We start from the raw sequence: 20,000 nt of genomic DNA, 5'->3' as shown, positions 1-20,000 counted from the left end.
AAAGATAACTTTACACATTTCAGCAGAAGATAAAACAAAATATATAGTGGAAAAAACAACAAACAAGCAAATAAGTAAAGAATAATCAGAAAAAAGAGTGATTGAAAGAGAATCTAAGAAAAAGATCCAACAAGAAAAAAGATAAGAAACGGAAATTAAGAAAATATTTGGATTAAAAAAACTTTGAAAAAAATATCAAAGGAAAAGAACGGAAGAGAATATGGACAGCAAGCCAGAACGAAGAATTGGAGGGAAAATTTCGGCCACAAATAAACAGTTAAACAGGGATGAGCCTTCGGACTCCTGTGAATCATGATCTTTACATTTTTGCCCGGAATCAAGCCAAATCTATTCTTTGACTTACCAAAATTTTCATCAAAGGAAAATGTCAAAATCTTGCCAACTCTTGATTTTTTCCAGAGACTAATGTCATCTAGCCAAAACACCTTTATGGCTCTGCTGTTGTCATGTCTGTCTTTCAAGCTGACCTCTTGGCTGAAACTTTCCTTAATTTTCCATTCTGAAGGAGTCTGGGCATAATGTCATAAAGTTAGTAAGGTTAGGAGCATGCGCTATAGCTGCGCGTGGCGGCGGTACTCATCTCCGTTCCGTTGTTCCTTTGAGCCTATGGTGAGTGAGAACCCTTAACCCGACAGTGTAAAATCCGGGTTACCACAGTTTACCTTCTACATGTTTCGCCAGGTACCCATTTATTAACCATCCCAAAAGGAAGCAAGAACATTTGGGTGAGCTGCACGCCGACTACCCAGGCCGGAATTTGAACCCAGGCCAGCAGATTTGTAGCTAGGGATGACGGATAGGGCAGGAGTAAAAGAGGAATAGATGAAAGGGATGAATGTGACCGAGGGAAGCGATGAAAGTGTATGTGAAGGCTTAAGTCATTTTATTGTATTTGCAAGTCGTAATTTTCGTTCTTTATATCTTGCACCGACTTTTCCTTTCGTAACTACCTTTGATTCTTCCTTGCTTCACTGTTTCATTTACTTAATTGCTACGCTCTCTGCTAGCTTTCTCATTCGTTCCTCACTCGTTGCTTCACTCCTTCCTTACTTTCGTATATTATGTCGCTTCGCTTTGAGTTTCAGAAGCTCTGCCTTTTGCTTCATTACAACCTCGCAGAGTTTACGTGCGGAGAAGCTGACGGTGGCCCAGCAGGCCTTTCGGGCTTTTCCACCTCTCGCCCGCCTACGACCTCAGCCAGTCGCCCGTCTCCTGCCCTTACTACCGGTGGCTCCTAGAACCTTGACCCAGTTCTCGGACTACCCGGATGAATCTACCGTCTTCGTCCACCTAGAAGACCCTGGGCCAGCTCTCCTGCAACCTCCACGCAGCTTCCCACGTCTACTCGTGACTGTGAAGTCCTTACCGGCTGTCATACTCACTTCCACTGCCTCACCGACGGAGCCGAGTTCCAGCCGGCAACTCTACTACGACTTCCTCACCGTCTACATCGAGGTTAAGCTGCTCTACATAACTGCCGTGTCTACTCTGGGCTGTGAAGTCCTTGCTGGCTGTCATACTACCTCCACTGCCTCACCGACGGAGCCGAGTTCCAGCCGGCAACTCTACTACGACTTCCTCACCGTCTACATCGAGATTAAGCTGCTCTACATAACTGCCGTGTCTACTCGTGGCTGTGAAGTCCTTGCTGGCTGTCATACTACCTCCACTGCCTCACCGACGGAGCCGAGTTCCAGCCGACAACTCTACTACTTCACCGCCGGCTACCTCGAGGTTGAGCTGTTCAAGGCTGTACATCTTCATTACTGTAGCTTCTCTTGCAAGTATACGTATTTGAAAACCCAGTCAAGTGTTTGTGATCCTCTTTGGTCCATGTGGATGGAGTATTCCAGAACTTGTTCAGATGTCTGTCTATGAGCTGCTAACATCTGTAGCCTAGAGCCCCGGTTCCTCGCAGTGTATGTGTAGACTAGAAAATAGTTAGAGGATAAAGCTAACCTATTTCGAGATGGGTGAGAAGAGGATACGGAGAGATGACGGCGAAGTAAATGGAAAGGAAATAAAAAAATAAAGAAAATGAAATAAAGATAATGAAGACAGAAATAGAAAGAATGAATGCAAACACAAATTGTGAAATAGAAGAGAGAACTGAAAAAAGACAAGAATAATATTGAGGAGAAAGGGAAAAAGAAAAATTAAGATATCATAGATGAATTAAAACTACCAAAAAAAAGAAGTAAAAGAAATGTAGATATGAAGTAGGGATAAAAAATAAAAAATAAAACTGTTTAAGAAAGTTAAAACTACAAGGAAAATTCGGTTGAGAAAATAGATAACAATAAATATAATGAAATCGAGGGAACATAAAAAGCATAAGAACTCGTGACAAGAAAAAAGAGAGGTTAAAGGCAGAAAACATATATAAACTCACGATAAAGTGGGGGAGGTGGCGGAACCCAAAGGAGAACCATATCGGATCGTCTATACTCAAATCACATACAACATACCAAGAAAACGCATGTATGTACAAGCCTAGACAATAACTAGAGAACGGATGGGTGTCTAAAGAGTTGATGAGAAAAGCACAGCCGGACCAAGAATCAAGCTCTGGCAGTTTCTATAAAACGGATGCGAATCTAAGAGGAGTCTGAGACAAACCCTATAGAACACTGTATCAAAACCTGGCAGTAACTACAGAACGAAGGCGAGACAGAGGGTGTCACTACAAGCAGGTGACGAGAGTCGCATTTACCTGTGCCGCGGCGAGCAGGAGCAAGAGGTGGGCGGCATAGCTGGCAAGGAGGACAGCAGATGGAGGCCACGCCGAGGCCTGCAATGGGAAAAGATGAGTGAGGTATGGGGGTGATAACGAGATTGATAGATAAATAGATAGATAGATAAATAAAGAGAGAGAGGGAGAGAGAAAACACACACACACACACACACACACACACACACACCTTGTGGCCCACACCTGACAGAGTTCAGAGTGGGTCACGGCGCTCCGAAAGGAGTAACCCGGGGCCAGCCTGTTGGCCTCCCCCTCTTCCCCTACTTTCCCCTCTCCCATTTCATCAAAACCCCAACACCGTAAGAAACTTTTGTGACATGAAGCTTTGTTATGGTGAAAGACAGTGAGTGCAGTGCGTTTGCGGTGCCGTGAAGACACTGAAGAGTTGAAATGGCCAGTGTGACGCCGACGCGGCCTTACCATCCGGCCGACCCCCCAGGTCCTCCCAGATACACCAGCCCGTAAATCGTGCGGCTGGGAGAAATCGGTTCAGGTGCAGTGCAGTGTTGAGGCCCGTGACGGGCCTCAACAGCCTTAATTCTGAATTCCTTATACATGTCACCAAAATTCCTTAGATTGCAGAATTATTCCTGAAATTTATATTCTCATATATATATATATATATATATATATATATATATATATATATATATATATATATATATATATATATATATATATATATATATATATATATATATATATATATATATATATATATATATATATATATATATATATATATATATATATATATATATATATATATATATATATATATATATATATATATATATATATATATATATATATATATATATATATATATATATATATATATATATATATATATATATATATATATAAGATGTGTGTTTGTTACATACTCATTGTGTATACTTTAAATGAAACCATAATTCCTTTATATTGATTATATTAACAAGGTACAATTAAACGATGCCAAGATATTGAAACAGTAAATTGCAACATGTAAAGAATATTGAGATATAGAATGAAAAAGCTGACTACTTAACTATAGACAAATTCATTCATATCATCTTCATAGCAACCGTATGCATTAATAAAATTAATGTATCTGTAACAAAATATATATTTTCTCAGTGCTAATCTAAGCAACAATTATATAAATAATAATTGGCTACATAAAGTATCTATTTAGGCTATAATCTATACACATATGCATACAGACTTACAGTAGGCCACGACTTTATATTACAATGATTTGCTAAAAAATATTTCCACTAGGCCTATGCCTTTATGGTGATGAAGCTAACTTGATTATAAATTACATTAAGATAGTGATAAACTATAGCCTAGCTGTGGAAAAAATGAGTGAAATATACATAGCCTATAGGCCTACATTTTACATTACTGTAGGCTAGTATTCAAAGGTAAAAGCTAAACAAATCTAGAAATAAATAGCCTAGGATACAACACAGCTTATGAATGACTTACCGCTTTTGTTTCTTAGTCATTCGCAGCCGCTTTCCTTTCTGTTTCTGAACACCCTTCCTCTCTTGGCCACTATCATAATCGCTACTAGTACTTGAAGAAGTTGAAGTGGCAACAGCCGCAACACTCTCCGCCTCCATCATGTCCAGCAACTGTTAAGAGCTGCTAGAACTCCCTTCTATCATAAAAGAAGTGAAGAGTGACCAATGAATCACTCTGATATCCTCGCGTGACGGCGATCTTTCTCGTACTGAACCTGAACCGTTCGACTTGGCCGGCCACCCATACCATGGGCCCCTGGCAGGCTGGCCCCCTGCCCCCATCCTCCCACCTACCAACGGTCCTACCAAGTTACCAACATCTCTGCCCTAGTATTTAGTAAACAGCTCAACGTATTTTTTTCTATAATATATAACACGCAACCTTAAACACTTGCCGGTGCTTCGAAGCTGATATTCCTCAAAATTCCTTAGATTTTTCAAATTCCTGAGAACATTCCTTAGGAGGCCCAAAATTCCTGATTATCAGGAAAATTCCTTAAAAGTGGAAGCACTGGGCCCGTCACTCAGCTACAGTCATGGGTGGGGCAATCAGCACTCCGCTCAACATACAAGGCAGTGCAGACCAGGTGCAGAGACGATAGACGTTCCCACGCCTACTGCCGCTCGGTCAGCCTCTTCCCATCCGGCTGGATGGATTGGCAGGTCAACGCTAAGCCCATAAGCTGAGTGACGGTCGAAACCGCCTCTACCTGCATCCCTGCCATCACTGCGACCTGACCCTTTCTGACCTGGGGGTTGACCTGGGGCTTAACACCTGACCCGCCACCCGGAAGACCACACCGCCTCCTACCGCACAAACGCACTGCATTCCGCCTCACCTCCACTCCCCCCGCCCTCAACTATTTCATCACAACTTTCCCACAATGTAAACCACAGACCCCCTATACCCCTTTCATATTGTACTTTTCCCATTTTTTACTATATTTCAATATTGTATTTTTAACGTGTATATTTTCAGCTTAACAGCTGCAATCTCTTAATAAACCGATTATTATTATTATTATTATTATTATTATTATTATTATTACACACACACACAAAAAAAAAAATACACACACAAAAAAATAAGGCCATAAGGAGCAAAGTGCACTGCCAGCAACCTTGGAGACGTGAGGGAGACAGAAAAGGTGGACGGGAGGGAGGGAAAGAATGAGCAGGTGAGGGAGAAGCAGGGGGAGGGAAAAGGGAGCAATAAAAGAGAGAACAGGAAGAGGGAAAATTGGAGACCTGAGCATATTTGGGTGGCAGGTACGGAAGGAGATAAGAAAGTAGGAAAAGCGGAACCACAGAAAAGGAATGCTAAAAAGTGAAGGAAGAGTTGGTGGAAAGGAAAAAAGGCAGAGAGAGAGAGAGAGAGAGAGAGAGAGAGAGAGAGAGAGAGAGAGAGGAAGGAAGGAAGGACAAAAAACAAAATCAATGGATAAGACCGGAGGAATGAGACAAGGAGGGCAAAGACGGAATGAAGGAATGAGGGAATGAATAAGAAAAAGGGAAAGAAAAGATAGAGGGGAAACGAGAGAGATAGGGAGGGAAGGGAAGGCAGCAAAGAGTGTCTTTTTATTTTTATTAGTATTGAGTGTACAGGAGCTGCCTGGTTTTGGCCAACCGGCCTCTTGCAGACTCCTTACGTTCTTATGTTCTTATGTTCTTATCAGTCTTTTCTCCTCTCTCTTTCTCACTCTTTATTTACCGCCTTCGTTTCTCGTACCTGCTGCACATCCTCTTTCGTATCCCTGTCCTTTTTTCTCGTTGAGGTAAACACACTTGAACGCTTTAAATGGACGTCAGATGTATTTATGGGTGGGAAGGAAATTTGGTGAGTAACTCATCTATAGGAGCTGACATATGTGTAGGCCGTCTGGCATCTTGTAGTCTCCTTATATCCTTGAGTATCCGTGGGTGCCTTCGTAAGTTTTTTTCTCCATTGCTTTCTTCTTCTTCTTCTTATTATTATTATTATTATTATTATTATTATTATTATTATTATTATTATTATTATTATTATTATTATTATTATTATTATTATTATTATTATTATTATTATTATTATTATTATTATTATTAATATTATTATTACTATTATTATTATTATTATTATTATTATTATTATTATTATTATTATTATTATTATTATTATTATTATGACTATTATTATTATTACTATTATTATTATCAAAGTTATTATTATTATTATTATTATTATTATTATTATTATTATTATTATTATTATTATTATTATTATCATTATTATTATTATAATCATTCTCTTCCTCTTCCTGCTCTTCTTCTTCCTCCTTCTCCTCCCACTCCTTCTCCTCCTCTTCCTCCTTCGTCATCGTTCCCTTCCTACTCCCATAATTTTCATATTGCTTCCTCCTTCCCTCTTCGTTATCTGATATAATCTAACCCTGTTTTTCGTCCTTTTCTCAAACAGCCTCTTCCTTCCCTCTCCTGTCACCACTTTTCCTTCGCCCTCCAGACTTTCTTATTTTACTTTGTGCTTTCACCCTCTTGTTTTGCCCTTTCCCTCTCCCCTGCAACGTTGTCGAAATCTTTTCCCTCCCATACTTTATTATGCTGTATTATTTTAAATTCTCCTCCGCCTCCTCATCGTATTCCTCCTCCTCCTCCTCCTACTTCTTCTTCTTCTTCTTCTTCTTCTTCTTCTTCTTCTTCTTCTTCTCCTTCTTCTCCTTCACCTCCTCCTCCTGCTCCTCCTCCTTTTCTTTTGCCACCTCCTCCTCCTCCTCCTCCTCCTCTTCCTCCTCCTCCTCTTCCTCTTTTTCCTCCTCCTCCTCCTCCTCCTCCTCCGTCGTCGCCGCCGCCGCCGCAGCCGCCGCCCCCGCATATTTAGTCATAAAAACTCCGAAGGGTTCCTAAAAAATAGAAATGGTCAACGTAACACCGTTTTTTACAATACGAGACTGGAGCGTAGCGTTGAACTACTAGTATGAAAATTTTACATCAGTGGCAAAAGATCACAGAGAAGATTATGTGAGACAATTTTGTCAGGTTTTGAAATATGACAATTAAATTTCCGATACCCAGCACTGTTTCAGAAAAAAATCGCCCCTAAATGCAAATTTATAATAAATCATCTTCAGCTATATTTTTATAAAGAAAAATATTTAAATCATAAAATTGCAATGCTTTATATCTGTACCTTTAGAAGGCCTTGGATAAGGTACCACGCTATCGACTTCTCTAAAAATCTTAAATCAGCGGATATAATAAAGAGATTTGTACTCAACGGGCAGGCTCACGGGTAGTTCCCTGCCACTAACAAAATAACTTAATTGTTAATGCTGGCACCTCTTCATCATATTATATACGATAATGACTCAGAAATACGACAAAACTTTTCCCTATCAAAGTTTGGTGATGGTATATTACAGGATGGGGAGGCCTTTACGACGGCTGATTGCGAAATTACCCCAAAAGACATTTATCGGATTATTCTGTGATCTGAAAAGTGGCTTATCCTTGGCTTGTCCTTGGGTATGGGATTGTAACCATACATACTACTAGCGTATAAAGTCTGTACATGTCCTTCATAAGGAATCTGGTATTAGCGTTACTATCAGCAGTGACGTGGAACACACAAACCATAAGAACATAAGAACGTAAGGAGTCTGCAAAAGGCCGGTTGGCCTATACAAGGCAGCTCCTGTACACTCAACCCCACCTTACCTCACCATCCATGCCTTTATCTAACCTCTTCTTGAATGTATCTATGGTATTGGCACCCACAACATGGCTCCCAAGCCTGTTCCACTCGTCCACCACTCTATTGGTGAACCAATTCTTGCCTATGTCTTTGTTGAATCTGAATTTGTCTAACTTAAAACCATTTTCACGCGTCCTACCTGGCTCTTTCACTCTCAAAATTTTATTGACATCCCCTTTATTAAATCCCTTCATCCATTAATAAACTTCGATCAAGTCTCCTCGCACCCTTCGCCTTTCTAGAGAGTGTAGATTTAACTGCTTCAGCCTGTCTTCATAAGGCAAGTTTCTCACCCCCTGAATCATCTTTGTCATCCTCCTCTGTACAGATTCTAACATCTTGATATCCATTCTATAGTAGGGGGAACAGAACTGAACTGCATAATCGAGATGAGGTCTAACTAGTGCTAAGTAAAGTTTGAGGATGACTTCAGCGCTCCTATTGCTCACGCTCCTTGAGATGAAACCTAGTACTCTGTCTACCCGATTTTTAGCCTGAATACATTGAGCCCTAGGACGGAGGTCAGCGCTCACTAGGACTCCTAAGTCTCTCTCACGCCCAGACCTGCTTAGAGGAGTGTCATTTAAGGAGTAATTGTGTAAGGGGTTATTCCTACCTACGCTCAAAATGCTACACTTCCCGACATTGAATTCCATCTGCCACTTCCTCGCCCAATCATATAGTCTGTCAAGCTCATCCTGGAGAACGGTAGCGTCGCTGTCTGATTGGATTACTCTACCGATCTTGGTATCATCTGCGAACTTACTGACATCGGTACTAATTCCTGTGTCCAAGTCACTGATGTAAATAATAAAAAGCAGAGGACCCAGCACCGACCCCTGTGGGACTCCACTCGTAACACTGCCCCATTCAGATTTCCTACCATTGATTTGCACTCTCTGCTTCCTACCACTAAGCCACGCCCTGATCCAGTTCAAAACTTTCCCATCTACGCCGTGAGCCTGTGTCTGTCTCCTTAATCTAACACTAAGCTCGGGTTCATCATGAAGACATTCGAGAGTAAGACGACGGATACACTGTTACCGTTGTATAAATCGTTGGTAAGATCTGACTTGGTATACGCAGCAAATTGCTGGTCCTGTAACTACGGGAAAGACATCGCATTACTGGAGACACTGTTGCGATACTTTACAAAAATTATATCATTAATTACACAGTTGCATGAAGAACGACTTAGATGACCGAACCTATATGACTTACGAAAACGATGACTAAAAGGATGAGTATTTTTTTACCATTTCGCGAAATCCGTCAATGAAACAATCTTGCTGCAGGAGTAGTTAAGGAAAACAAATTATCAACTTTAAAAATAGCATTGACCGTCCCTTTATTGCGCCAGGAGTGAACTAAACGATCACACACGTTCGTGCATCTTATTAACTCTTCCATATGATCATGTTTCCATGTTCCTCCTCCTCCTCCTCTTTCTCCTCCTCCTTCGCCTTCGCCTCCGTCTCCGCCTCCACCTTCTCTTCCTCTTCCTCCTCTTCTCATCCTCATCCTCTTCCTCATCCTCATCCTCCCTGCTCATCCTTTTCTAACTCTTTTTACCATAACAAATAAAATTAAAAGGTGTTTTCCTCCGTGTAGCAGTAGTTATCGTGCCTGTCTACGATTTCGCCGGCCCGCGTTCGAATCCCGACACAGGAGGTCGGTGAACTCAAACGCTAGAAATTTATCTTTTTTACGCTTCCACACGAACACAGCGTGTAACGAAACACACGAGAAATTAATCCAGACAAGGAAAAGTTTTGCCGTCGCCGGGGATAAAACCCGCGTCCAGCGAGACGGGAGAGCCACTCCTTAACCAGTCGGCCAAAAAGGTACCCCCCCCCCCCCTTTGGCAGAGTGAGTTATGGGCCCATCAGGCAAGTCACTGCACTACACGGCTCCCCCTTCCTATTTAGATTAATTTCTGTGTGTTGAGATTTCCCATTTTATATGAACTTCGGAGAGCATGGGCCATCACTCTACCTCTTACCCACTCGGGGTGACACAACAGGATCACAGGAGAGGATGCCCACCACTTTGCCACCAGTGAAACGCCAGAATTTTCTCTTTACTACACTCCCACACGACCTCTGCGTGTAACGAAACACACGAGAAATTAATCCAAACAAGGAAAGGTTTTGCCGGCGCTGGGGATCGAACCCGCGACCAGCGACACGGGAGAGACACTCTTTAACTAGTAGGCCAAAAAGATACCCCCCTCGAAGAGTGAATTATGGGAGGCTCGCCCATCAGGCAAGTCGCTGCTTTAAAGAACAGTTCATCCAGCTTGGATTGGTCGATAAAGGGGTATCTGGGGAAAAGTGCGGAAAGCAATCTGTGGTAATCCCGGATTTTACATAGGCCTGTATCACAGGGTTATGAAATCTCAGTTCTTACCCATCACAAGCTAAAAGGGCAAACGGTAGGGAGATAAGCACCGCAGCCACGCGCAGCTGTAGCGTATGCACCAAACTTTTTTATTTACTTTCCTTCTAGTTTTTCTCACTCCCTACATAGCCCTGCTCTTTCTACTCCTTTTACCTTCATTTCCTCCCTACCTTCAAACTTTACTCCCTGCCCTCACTTCCCTTTATCTTACCTACACTTCTTTTCACCACCTCTCTCTCCTTTCCTTCTTCGCTCAATCACTGACTCCTTCTGAGTGTACATCTTGTGTGCAGCGTCCTAAATCAAGCCTAAACACACCCGCATGCGCACACACACACACACACACACACACACACACACACACACACACACACACACACACACACACACACACACACACACACACACACACACACACACCACTCCGTGGCGCATCTGGTAGAGCGTTGCGAGTCCAACACGTGATCAGGCCGTGGTGAATTAGACAGAATCACACACACACACACACACACACACACACACACACACACACACACACACGCAGCCATCTCGTGACCTACCAGTGTGTGACGAGGATTTCAAACCCTTGCTATTTGTATTACCACCCTCTTATTATCCCTCCTCTTCCTCCTCCCCCTTATTCGTCCCCCAGTACTTCTACTCCTTTACCTTATTTTTTTTCTTCTTTCTCCACTACCTGCTTCCCTTTCTTTCTCCACTTCCTGCTTCTTCTTCTTCTTCTTCTTCTTCTTTTTCTTCTACTTCGTCGTCGTCGTCTTCTTTTCTTCTTTTTCTTCTTCTTCTTCATAATCTTCTTTTTCCTCTCTTTCTTTTTCTTTTTCTTCTTGTTCTACTTCTTCTTCTTCTTCTTCTTCTTCATTATCTTTTTTTTCTTCTTTTTCTTCTTTTTTTCTTCTTTTTTTTCTTCTTCTCCTCCTTCTCTTTCTTCTTTTTCTTCTTCTTCTCCTTCTTCTTCTTCTTCTTCTTCTTCTTTATTTTCTTCTATTTTCTTCTTATTTAACTTCTTCATCTCTTCTGCCTCCACCACCTAGCCCGCTACTCTTATTCCTTCTACTACTCCTTTCCCTATTCCCCATCTACCTTCGTGTTCTCTTTATAGCCACTCCTACTACTCTTCCTTCTCCGTCTACTCCACCTACTCCTGAACCTGCCTTCAATGACCGTAATAGTTTCGTGCCACGTCGATGGACTCTCATATAAGTTGATGCCATATAAATCGGGAACAAGAACTACTTTGCGTATTGTTGGCGAGGTTTCACCGGGAAGTTATTTAGATATAAATATTCCTGGTTTTAATCTCAAAGTCCGTTTTGAAAAGCAGACATGCAGTGATTTGCAACTTGAATGATCACTGCTGATAGTTCCGCAAGAGGCGATTCCCCAGGGGAAGACTCTGCCTGTTGTACATGAAGAATTAGATCTCGAGGTCATTATTCTGGTTCTTCGAAATGAGCTTGGAGAGTGAAATTTCGGGAATAACGTTATATTTCAATAACTCATAAATAAGACTTTACCTGTTATATAAAATGCAGTTTTGGTCCCGAATTATATAGAAATTGATCTTCTTGAGAAAGTGCAGACACACAACGAAAATGTTACCAACGTTTAGGGTACAGAAATATTACGTAAAATAACAGCAGTTCAGTCTCTTTTGCTGAAAATAAGTCAACTACGAAAGAATGTGATGCAGATCTTCAACAAGCTAAACAAGGCTCAAGCTAACCCAAAGCTGTATATTATGGACTACCGATCAAGAAGGACCTTGCATAATAAAAGTCAGCCTGAGCTCTCCTCTCGAATCTAATAATCCTTTTTTTACTAGTGAGTTGACCTACGGGCGTATAAACAACGTGCTTTCTTCTGTCATGCAGATAAATGAGGTGCTTTCAGAGTACATTAAATCTCGAAAGCAGGCATCCTCTTGCCGAACGGATTTGGATACCATAATTATAGGCTAGACTAAAAAGTCGTGTACAGCGGTCGGACAGCCTTTCTTCTGCCTCTTCTTTCATGTTTTCCCACGTCCTCCTGCCCCTCCTTCTCCTTCTTCTTCTCCTCCTCCTCTTCTTGCTCCTCCTCTCCTCCTCCTCCTCTTCTTTCTTCTTTTCTCCACTTCCTCCTCCTCCTCTTTCTTCTTTTCTCCTCTTTCTCCTCCTACTTTTCTCCTTCTCCTCCTCCTCCTCCTCCTCCTCCTCCGCCGCCTCCTTCTACTCCACCTCCTTTTCTGCTTATCCTCCTTTTCCGCTTCCGACCTCTTTTTCTATTTCTAGTTCTCAATTATCCTTCACCTCGTTTTCTTTCTTGACTTTATTTTCATTCATATATTTTCTCTGCTTCATCTTTCTTTTTTTCATTCGTCGCCAAACCTATATAAGCGCCATAAGCTCCTCCTTCTCCTCCTCCTCCTCACGAACAACAGACTTCAGTCCCTTTGCTCACAAGAAAACGTCCAATTCGTTAACTTGTGGAACAATTTTGGGGAGGCGATGGCTGAATGGATAGCGTGACGGCGCCGCGTTCAGGACGACGCGAGTTCAATCCCCGACCGGTGCCACCAAGCTGGGATTTTTCAGCCGCCGCCGAGTGGCTTGAAACTACCCACATGCTGTCCAGAAGACCACCTGCCAACCCGGACTCTAGATTCTAGGATTAAAGATGAGCTCCGGGAGGGCACCATGAGCCAATGCAAGATGGCACCACTATAAACACTCGCCTGCGCCAGAACGGGCTGGGCCGACCATCAGGCCCCACCGGGAAGAAGCCTTGGGCCGACCATCACGATCCACCGGGAAGAAGCCTACCGGCGCAATATGCCTCGACGTAAAAAAAAAAAAAAAAATACTACGATTCGGACTTGTTCCTTACCGATGGCATCCAATCATACCCTGTTGGAGCAGCCCGTCTCGGGAGGCTGCTCTGTGACCAAGTGGCTGTTCGAAAGCCAAAAAACGCCAGGGTTAGAACACCATCAGCTCCACCGTGAGGAAGCACTCAGTGCGCGCAACCCCCTACTGAAATCATATTAAAGCTTGCTATATAAACGCTCGTAGCCTACGTAACAAATTTGAAGACGTAGAAGCACTCGCAGCTACAAATCATTATCACATCATCGGAGTCACAGAATCTTGGATAGACACATCAATTAGAGATTTCATCGCGGAATATAGATTATCGGGTTATACGATTTTTAGTCATTAAAGAGAGAACAGACAGGGTGGAGGCGATATCTTATAAATCCACAACTCTCCAGTATCCGTGAAAACAGATTTTATAACTAATGTGGACACGATCTTCATTGAAATTAAAAATAAGTCTCTTAAAATAGTAGTTGGACTAATCTATAGACCGCCAGGGCAGACTCTTGATATCGACCAGGCGTTAAGTGAATTAATATTAGAAACAAGTAGCAGTTGCGAATCAGTAATCATGGGAGACTTTAACTTGTCAGTGAAAAGATGGGGCGAACCTTTAAACTCTCATACAGGTCTCGACCTGTACACAAATTTATTAGAAAGTGATTTACATCAACACGTTCAAGAACCGACTCAGGAAAATAATATACTTGACCTTACCTTTTCAACGATAGCTGATCTAGTTAACGAAGTAAATAATGGTCCAGTTTTTAGTTCTAGCGATCACCGAATAATTACATTCAGCATCAAGATGAAAGAAAGTAAAGTAACTTCTAGTAAAGAAAAGGTGCCAGATTATCAGAGAGCGAATTTCATAAGACCGATCAATTTCAGATAATTCTGACTGGACTGTGATTTCTATGGAAACAGATATCGATAAATCGTGGGAGGCCTTCACCACAATATTGAACAATGCCATTAGCATACGCGTACCCTATCGTAACAGACGTTCAACTTTTAAGAAGAAACCCAAATGGTGGAATAACGAAATTAAAAAGAGACTCTCTCTTAAAAAACGCCTATACAGTAGATACATATCAGCCCAGAATGAGGCTGACAAACTAGAGTTGGACAGAATTCGCCGCGAAACCAAGAAATCAGTAAAACGAAGCAAGAAAAATCTTGAAGAATATATAGCGGAAACAAGTAAATCTAATCGTAAAGAATTTTTAGCTATGTAAATAATAAAAAAAAATACTCACTTGTAGTATCGGACCGCTTGCTAATGATAATGGTAACCACATGAACGATGAAAATGAAATGGCTACAATCCTAAATAACTTTTTTGCATCCGTGTTTTCCGACGAAGATTGTTTATCACCTCAACAGCTAGAGGTTAGAAGGACCGAAAAGATTTTAAACGACATGCTCATCGTAGAAAGTGACATTTTACGCAGAATTGAAAAGATTAAAGTAAGCAAAGCTCCTGGTCCAGACAATATTACACCTACAATTTTAAAAGAAATAAAACATCAAATTTGTAAACCGCTCTCTATCTCATTCAATAAATTTTTAGCAGCTGGAAAAGTTCCTTCGGATTGGAAACTACCAAATGTCACACCAATTTTCAAAAAGGGGGACAAGTCTCATCCAGGAAACTATCAACCAATTAGCCTGACCTCGATTGTTTGTAAGTTAATGGAGACAATCATTCGCGACAATATGGTGAAATTCTTCGAAGAAAATAATATAATAAATAATTCGCAACATAGCCTCCTTAGTAAACGTTCGTGTTTAACTAACTTACTTGATTTTTTCATTATATTTTTGAGGTGTTCGATGAAAGCAGATCAGTAGATATCTTATATCTAGATTTTCAAAAGGCATTTGATAAGGTCCCCTACAAACGATTGCTCAGTAAGCTATTGGCGCACGGTATCTCGGGTAACATTCACAGTTGGCTTGTGGACTGGCTCTCTGAGCGGAAACAGAGAGTAGTTCTAAACGGTGTTTCATCTAACTGGCTCGATGTCAGAAGCGGCGTACCTCAAGGATCAATGCTTGGTCCCATGCTGTCCTTAATTTATGTATATGATATCGATGATGGGCTCACTTGCAAAATATCAAAATTTGCTGATGAAACAAAAATCGCAAGTAAGGTAACTACGACACTCGACGATGAAGCATTACAATCAGATCTAGCTCGACTTGCACGTTGGGCCAATCAGTAGCAAATTAAATTTAACGTTGACAAATGTGTAAAGTGTTAAATATCGGAAACAATAACAATCGCGTTCAATACGTAATGAATGGCCAACAACTTTCTGCAGCAAATAAAGAAAATGATCTTGGAATCACTATATCAAGCGACTTAAAGCCCAGTCTGCATTGTTCAGAGGTAGTTAAAACCGCAAACAAATTGGTTGGCTTCATCAGACGAATCTGTAATAATAAATCGGAAAAAGTTATATTAAAACTGTATAATTCGCTGGTTCGACCCCATCTAGAGTACTGTGTACAATTTTGGTCTCCCTATTACAGAAAAGACGTAGAAAAGTTAGAACGGGTTCAACGGAGAGTAACAAAAATGATTACTGCGTTGAGAAATTTATCTTATGAAGAAAGGCTTATTCAGCTTATCAAAACGAAGAATGCGAGGCGATCTGATAGAAGTGTTTAAAATGTTTAAAGGATTCAGTGATATTAATACGGAGGATTACTTTACAATTGATCGATCAAATAGAACGAGAAGAAATAACAATTTCAAGATAAGTGGTAAAAGATTCTCCTCGCACGAAGCCAAACACTTCTTCTTCAATCGAGTCGCTAATGTTTGAAATTCTCTACCCTGTGATGTCGTTGATAGTACAACAGTTACGTCCTGCAAGAATAGATTAGACAAGTATATTGAATCCAACCAGCAACTAAGATATTACTCATTATCGTAATAACGTTAAGTTCTTTCGAATACTGGTGTCCTTGTCCGTTTTTATCGCCGGTTAGTGAATATGCAGTTAGTGGTAGGTAGTTCTTTCCGCTATCCTACATAAATTCCATGCAGTTTTTCCATGCTGCATAGTTCTTTTTCCTTTCCTGCCAGCTTTGGCTGGAGGGATGGGGGGGAGCCTTCGCCTTTGCTGTCCTTCATCTTCCACCTTTGAGTAGATAGTTAATGTAGCTTGTCACAAACAGCCTCGGAAGGACCAACAGGTCTGCTGTTGTTTGTTCTTTCTTTGTGTTACTTTGTGCTCTCCTCCTCCTCCTCCTCCTCCTCCTCCTCCTTCTTCTTTTTCTCCTCCTACTCCTTCTTTTTCTCCTCCTCCTCCTCCTCCTTCACCTCCTCCTCCTTCAGGTAGTTGCAATAGCTCGTCGGATTCCAAAAAATTGTTCCCTAATTTCATAAGAGGAAAATTTATGCCTTCCCAGATTAGAGAGAGAGAGAGAGAGAGAGAGAGAGAGAGAGAGAGAGAGAGAGAGAGAGAGAGAGAGAGAGAGAGAGAGAGAGAGAGAGAGAGAGAGAGAGAGAGAGAGAGATGGATAGATAGATAGATAAACAAATAGATAAATTGATATGGTTATTATACCTTTGCAGATCATTAGTTTTTTTTTTTATGATGTCGCTAGAAAAGGAAAGATCGTGTAAAGGCATCTACAGAATGATATCATGAAAGTGTTCTGATTTTTTTTTTTTTCGGGAAAAGGAGGCAAACCGAGTACAGAATAACAAGAAAACAATCCAGCAAACACGTTACTCCTATAAAAAAGAATAATAGTGATGCCAAAAAGGAAACTACTTCTGGGTAAAAGTACCTGGATGAATGTTCCTCTCTTTAAATAAGAGCTCTTTTTATCAATCAATCAGTCAATGGCGCCATACGACGGGGAGTGCGTCGCCTCGCCCACCCTATACGACGCCAAGTCAGAGGTTTCCTCCGGGCCAGTCTCCATGCAGGCACCCTTCCCATCCTGAGTACCTCCTTGCAGGATCTATCGACTATCAATCTATCAATACATAAATTCCATGGACGCTTCCTTGGCCTCCAGCACTCAGGATTGTCTCATACAGAGACAATTCAGACCCGATGAGCAGGATCCGCTTCTGGGTAACGTGCCACGTGCCCGTATGGCCGGAGTTGGCGTTGACTGAATATGCAGGTAATATATCTCGAATCAGTCTCACGGAGTAGTCGCCGGTTTAACACAAAGTCATACCAATGATTCTGCTTAGACATTTATTACCAAAGGCATCAATCCGCCTATCCAAGTCCCCATTTAGTGTTCATGTCTCGCAGCCATAGAGTAAGACAGGGACATGGGACTTGAAGGTCCGGATCTTTGTCCTTCTGCACAGGTATCGACAACGCCATATACTCGTGTTGAGCGAGACCATAACACCGTGGGCAAAGCCAATCCGCCGTTAGATTTCCTGGCGAGACTCACTGTTGTTATGAACTTCGCTACCAAGGTATGTGAAACTATCCGAGATCTCAACGTCCACGCCACACGCATGTACATGTTCATCTAGCAAGCCTCCAAATGCTTGTACCTTGGTCTTGGCCCAGGAAACCACTAGTCCCAAGGGCTTCGCCTCCTCGAACAGTGCCTCGAGAGCCATCACCAAAATCTCTTGCGACTCCGCCAGGATTTTTTTATTTTTTATTTTTTATTTTTTTTACAAAAAGGAGGCAGCTCAAGGGCACCAAAAAAAGTAAACAATAATAAAAATAATAAAAAAAGCAGGCTACTCGCTGCTCCTAGAAAAGAATCCAAAGAGGTGGCCGAAAGAGAGGTCAGTTTCGGTAGGAGAGGTGTCCTGATACCCTTCTCTTGAAAGAGTTCAAGTCGTAGGCAGGAGGAAATACAGAAGAAGGAAGATTGTTCCACAGTTTACCAGCGCGAGGGATGAAAGAATGAAGATACTGGTTAACTCTTGCATAAGGGGTTTGGACAGTATAGGGATGAGCATGAGTAGAAAGTCGTGTGCAGCGGGGCCGCGGGAGGGGGGGAGGCATGAAGTTAGCAAGTTCAGAAGAGCAGTCAGCGTGGAAATATCGATAGAAGATAGAAAGAGAGGCAACATCGCGACGGAATTTAAGAGTTAGAAGACTATCAGTATGAGGAGGAGAGCTGATGAGACGAAGAGCCTTAGACTCCACTCTGTCCAGAAGAGGTGTGTGAGTGGAGCCCCCCCACACGTGAGATGCATACTCCATACGAGGGCGGACAAGGCCCCTGTATATGGATAGCAACTGCGCAGGGGAGAAGAACTGGCGGAGACGATACAGAACGCCCAACCTCGAGGAAACTGATTTAGCGAGAGAGGAGATGTGTAGTTTCCAGTTGAGATTTTGAATAAAGGATAGACCGAGGATGTTTAATGTTGAAGATGGTGATACCTGAGTGTTGTCAAAGAATAGGGGATAGGTGTTTGGAAGATTGTGTCGAGTTGATAGGTGGAGAAATTGAGTTTTTGAGGCATTGAAGCACACAAGGTTCCTTCTGCCCCAGGTCTGAGGTTAAGCGTTCTGCAGCCTCCAGTCTGGAGTCGTGTACTTCCTGTTGAGAGGGTCTTCTACTGAAAGAAGTTGAATAATGCAGAGTGGAGTCGTCGGCGTATGAGTGGACAGGACAGTTTGTTATGGAAAGAAGATCATTGATGAATAACAGGAAGAGAGTGGGTGATAGGACAGAGCCCTGTGGAACACCACTGTTGATAGGTTTAGGGGAAGAACAGTGACCGTCTACCACCGCAGAAATAGAACGGCCGGAAAAGGAAACTGGAGATAAAGGAACAGAGAGAGGGATAGAATCCTAAAGAGGGCAGTCTAGAAAGCAAAGACTTGTGCCATACTCTGTCGAAAGGTTTCGATATGTCTAGCGCAACAGAGAAAGTTTCACCGAAACGGCTAAGAGAGGATGACCAAGAGTCAGTTAAGAGAGCAAGAAGATCGCCAGTAGAACGCCCCTTGCGGAACCCATACTGGCGATCAGATAGAAGGTTAGAAGTGGAAAGGTGCTTTTGAATCTTCCGAGTAAGGATTGATTCAAAAGCCTTAGATAGACAGGAAAGTAAAGCTATACGGCGGTAGTCTGAGGGATTGGAACGGTCACCCTTCTTAGGCACAGGCTGCACAAAGGCATATTTCCAGCAGGAAGGAAAGGTAGATGTTGATAGGCAGAGACGAAAGAGTTTGACCAGGCAGGGTGGCAGCACGGAAGCACAGTTTTTAAGGACAATAGGAGGTACTCCATCAGGTCCATAAGCCTTCTGAGAGTTGAGGCCAGAGAGGGCATAGAAAACATCATTTGGAAGAATCTTAATAACAGGCATAAAGGAGTCAGAGGGGGGATGAGTAGGAGGAATATGCCCAGAATCGTCCAAGGTGGAGTTCTTACAGAAAGTTTGAGCGAAGAGTTCAGCCTTAGAGACAGATGAGACGGCAGTGCTGCCGTCAGGGTTAAGGAGAGGAGGGAAAGAGGAAGAAGTGAAATTGGAGGAGATATTTTTGGCTAGATGCCAGAAGTCACGGGAAGAATTAGAAGAAGCAAGGTGTTGACATTTTCTATTGATAAAAGAAGTTTTGGTAAGTCGGAGAATAGATTTGGCACGATTCCGGGCTGAAATGTAAAGGTCATAGTTAGCAGGAGTTCGAAGGCTCTGGAACCTTTTGTGAGCTGCCTCTCTATCTTTA

At 42.1% G+C, this 20,000-nt stretch overlaps 2 protein-coding genes across 2 annotated transcripts in view; one reads left to right on the top strand and one right to left on the bottom strand.

Moving 5' to 3' along the window:
• The window catches only part of LOC127004776 (adenylate cyclase type 2-like), a 118,022-nt gene that overhangs the window by 79,939 nt on the left and 18,083 nt on the right, over positions 1 to 20,000 (bottom strand). The window contains exon 2 of the mRNA XM_050872883.1: positions 2,735 to 2,812. Within this exon, the coding sequence (XP_050728840.1) occupies positions 2,735 to 2,812 (78 nt within the window). The remainder of the gene's footprint in view (positions 1 to 2,734; positions 2,813 to 20,000) is intronic.
• LOC127004777 (uncharacterized) lies at positions 844 to 1,899 on the top strand. Its single transcript, XM_050872884.1, has 2 exons — positions 844 to 1,476; positions 1,618 to 1,899. Exons 1-2 carry the CDS (start codon positions 844 to 846, stop codon positions 1,897 to 1,899), a joined length of 915 nt encoding a protein of 304 aa, XP_050728841.1.

Source organism: Eriocheir sinensis, chromosome 29 (assembly GCF_024679095.1).
Source record: "Eriocheir sinensis breed Jianghai 21 chromosome 29, ASM2467909v1, whole genome shotgun sequence".
Lineage (NCBI taxonomy): Eukaryota > Metazoa > Arthropoda > Malacostraca > Decapoda > Varunidae > Eriocheir > Eriocheir sinensis.
The sequence above is the reverse complement of the archived record's forward strand: the minus strand, read 5'-3'. Positions and strand labels throughout refer to the sequence as shown.

Bases quoted from the DNA above. Each gene is read 5' to 3' on its own strand.
- LOC127004777 (XM_050872884.1), top strand. From the start codon at position 844: ATGAAAGGGATGAATGTGACCGAGGGAAGCGATGAAAGTGTATGTGAA. The intron at 1,477-1,617 runs GTTAAGCTGCTC...GTCTACATCGAG, and splicing joins TCCTCACCGTCTACATCGAG to ATTAAGCTGCTCTACATAAC.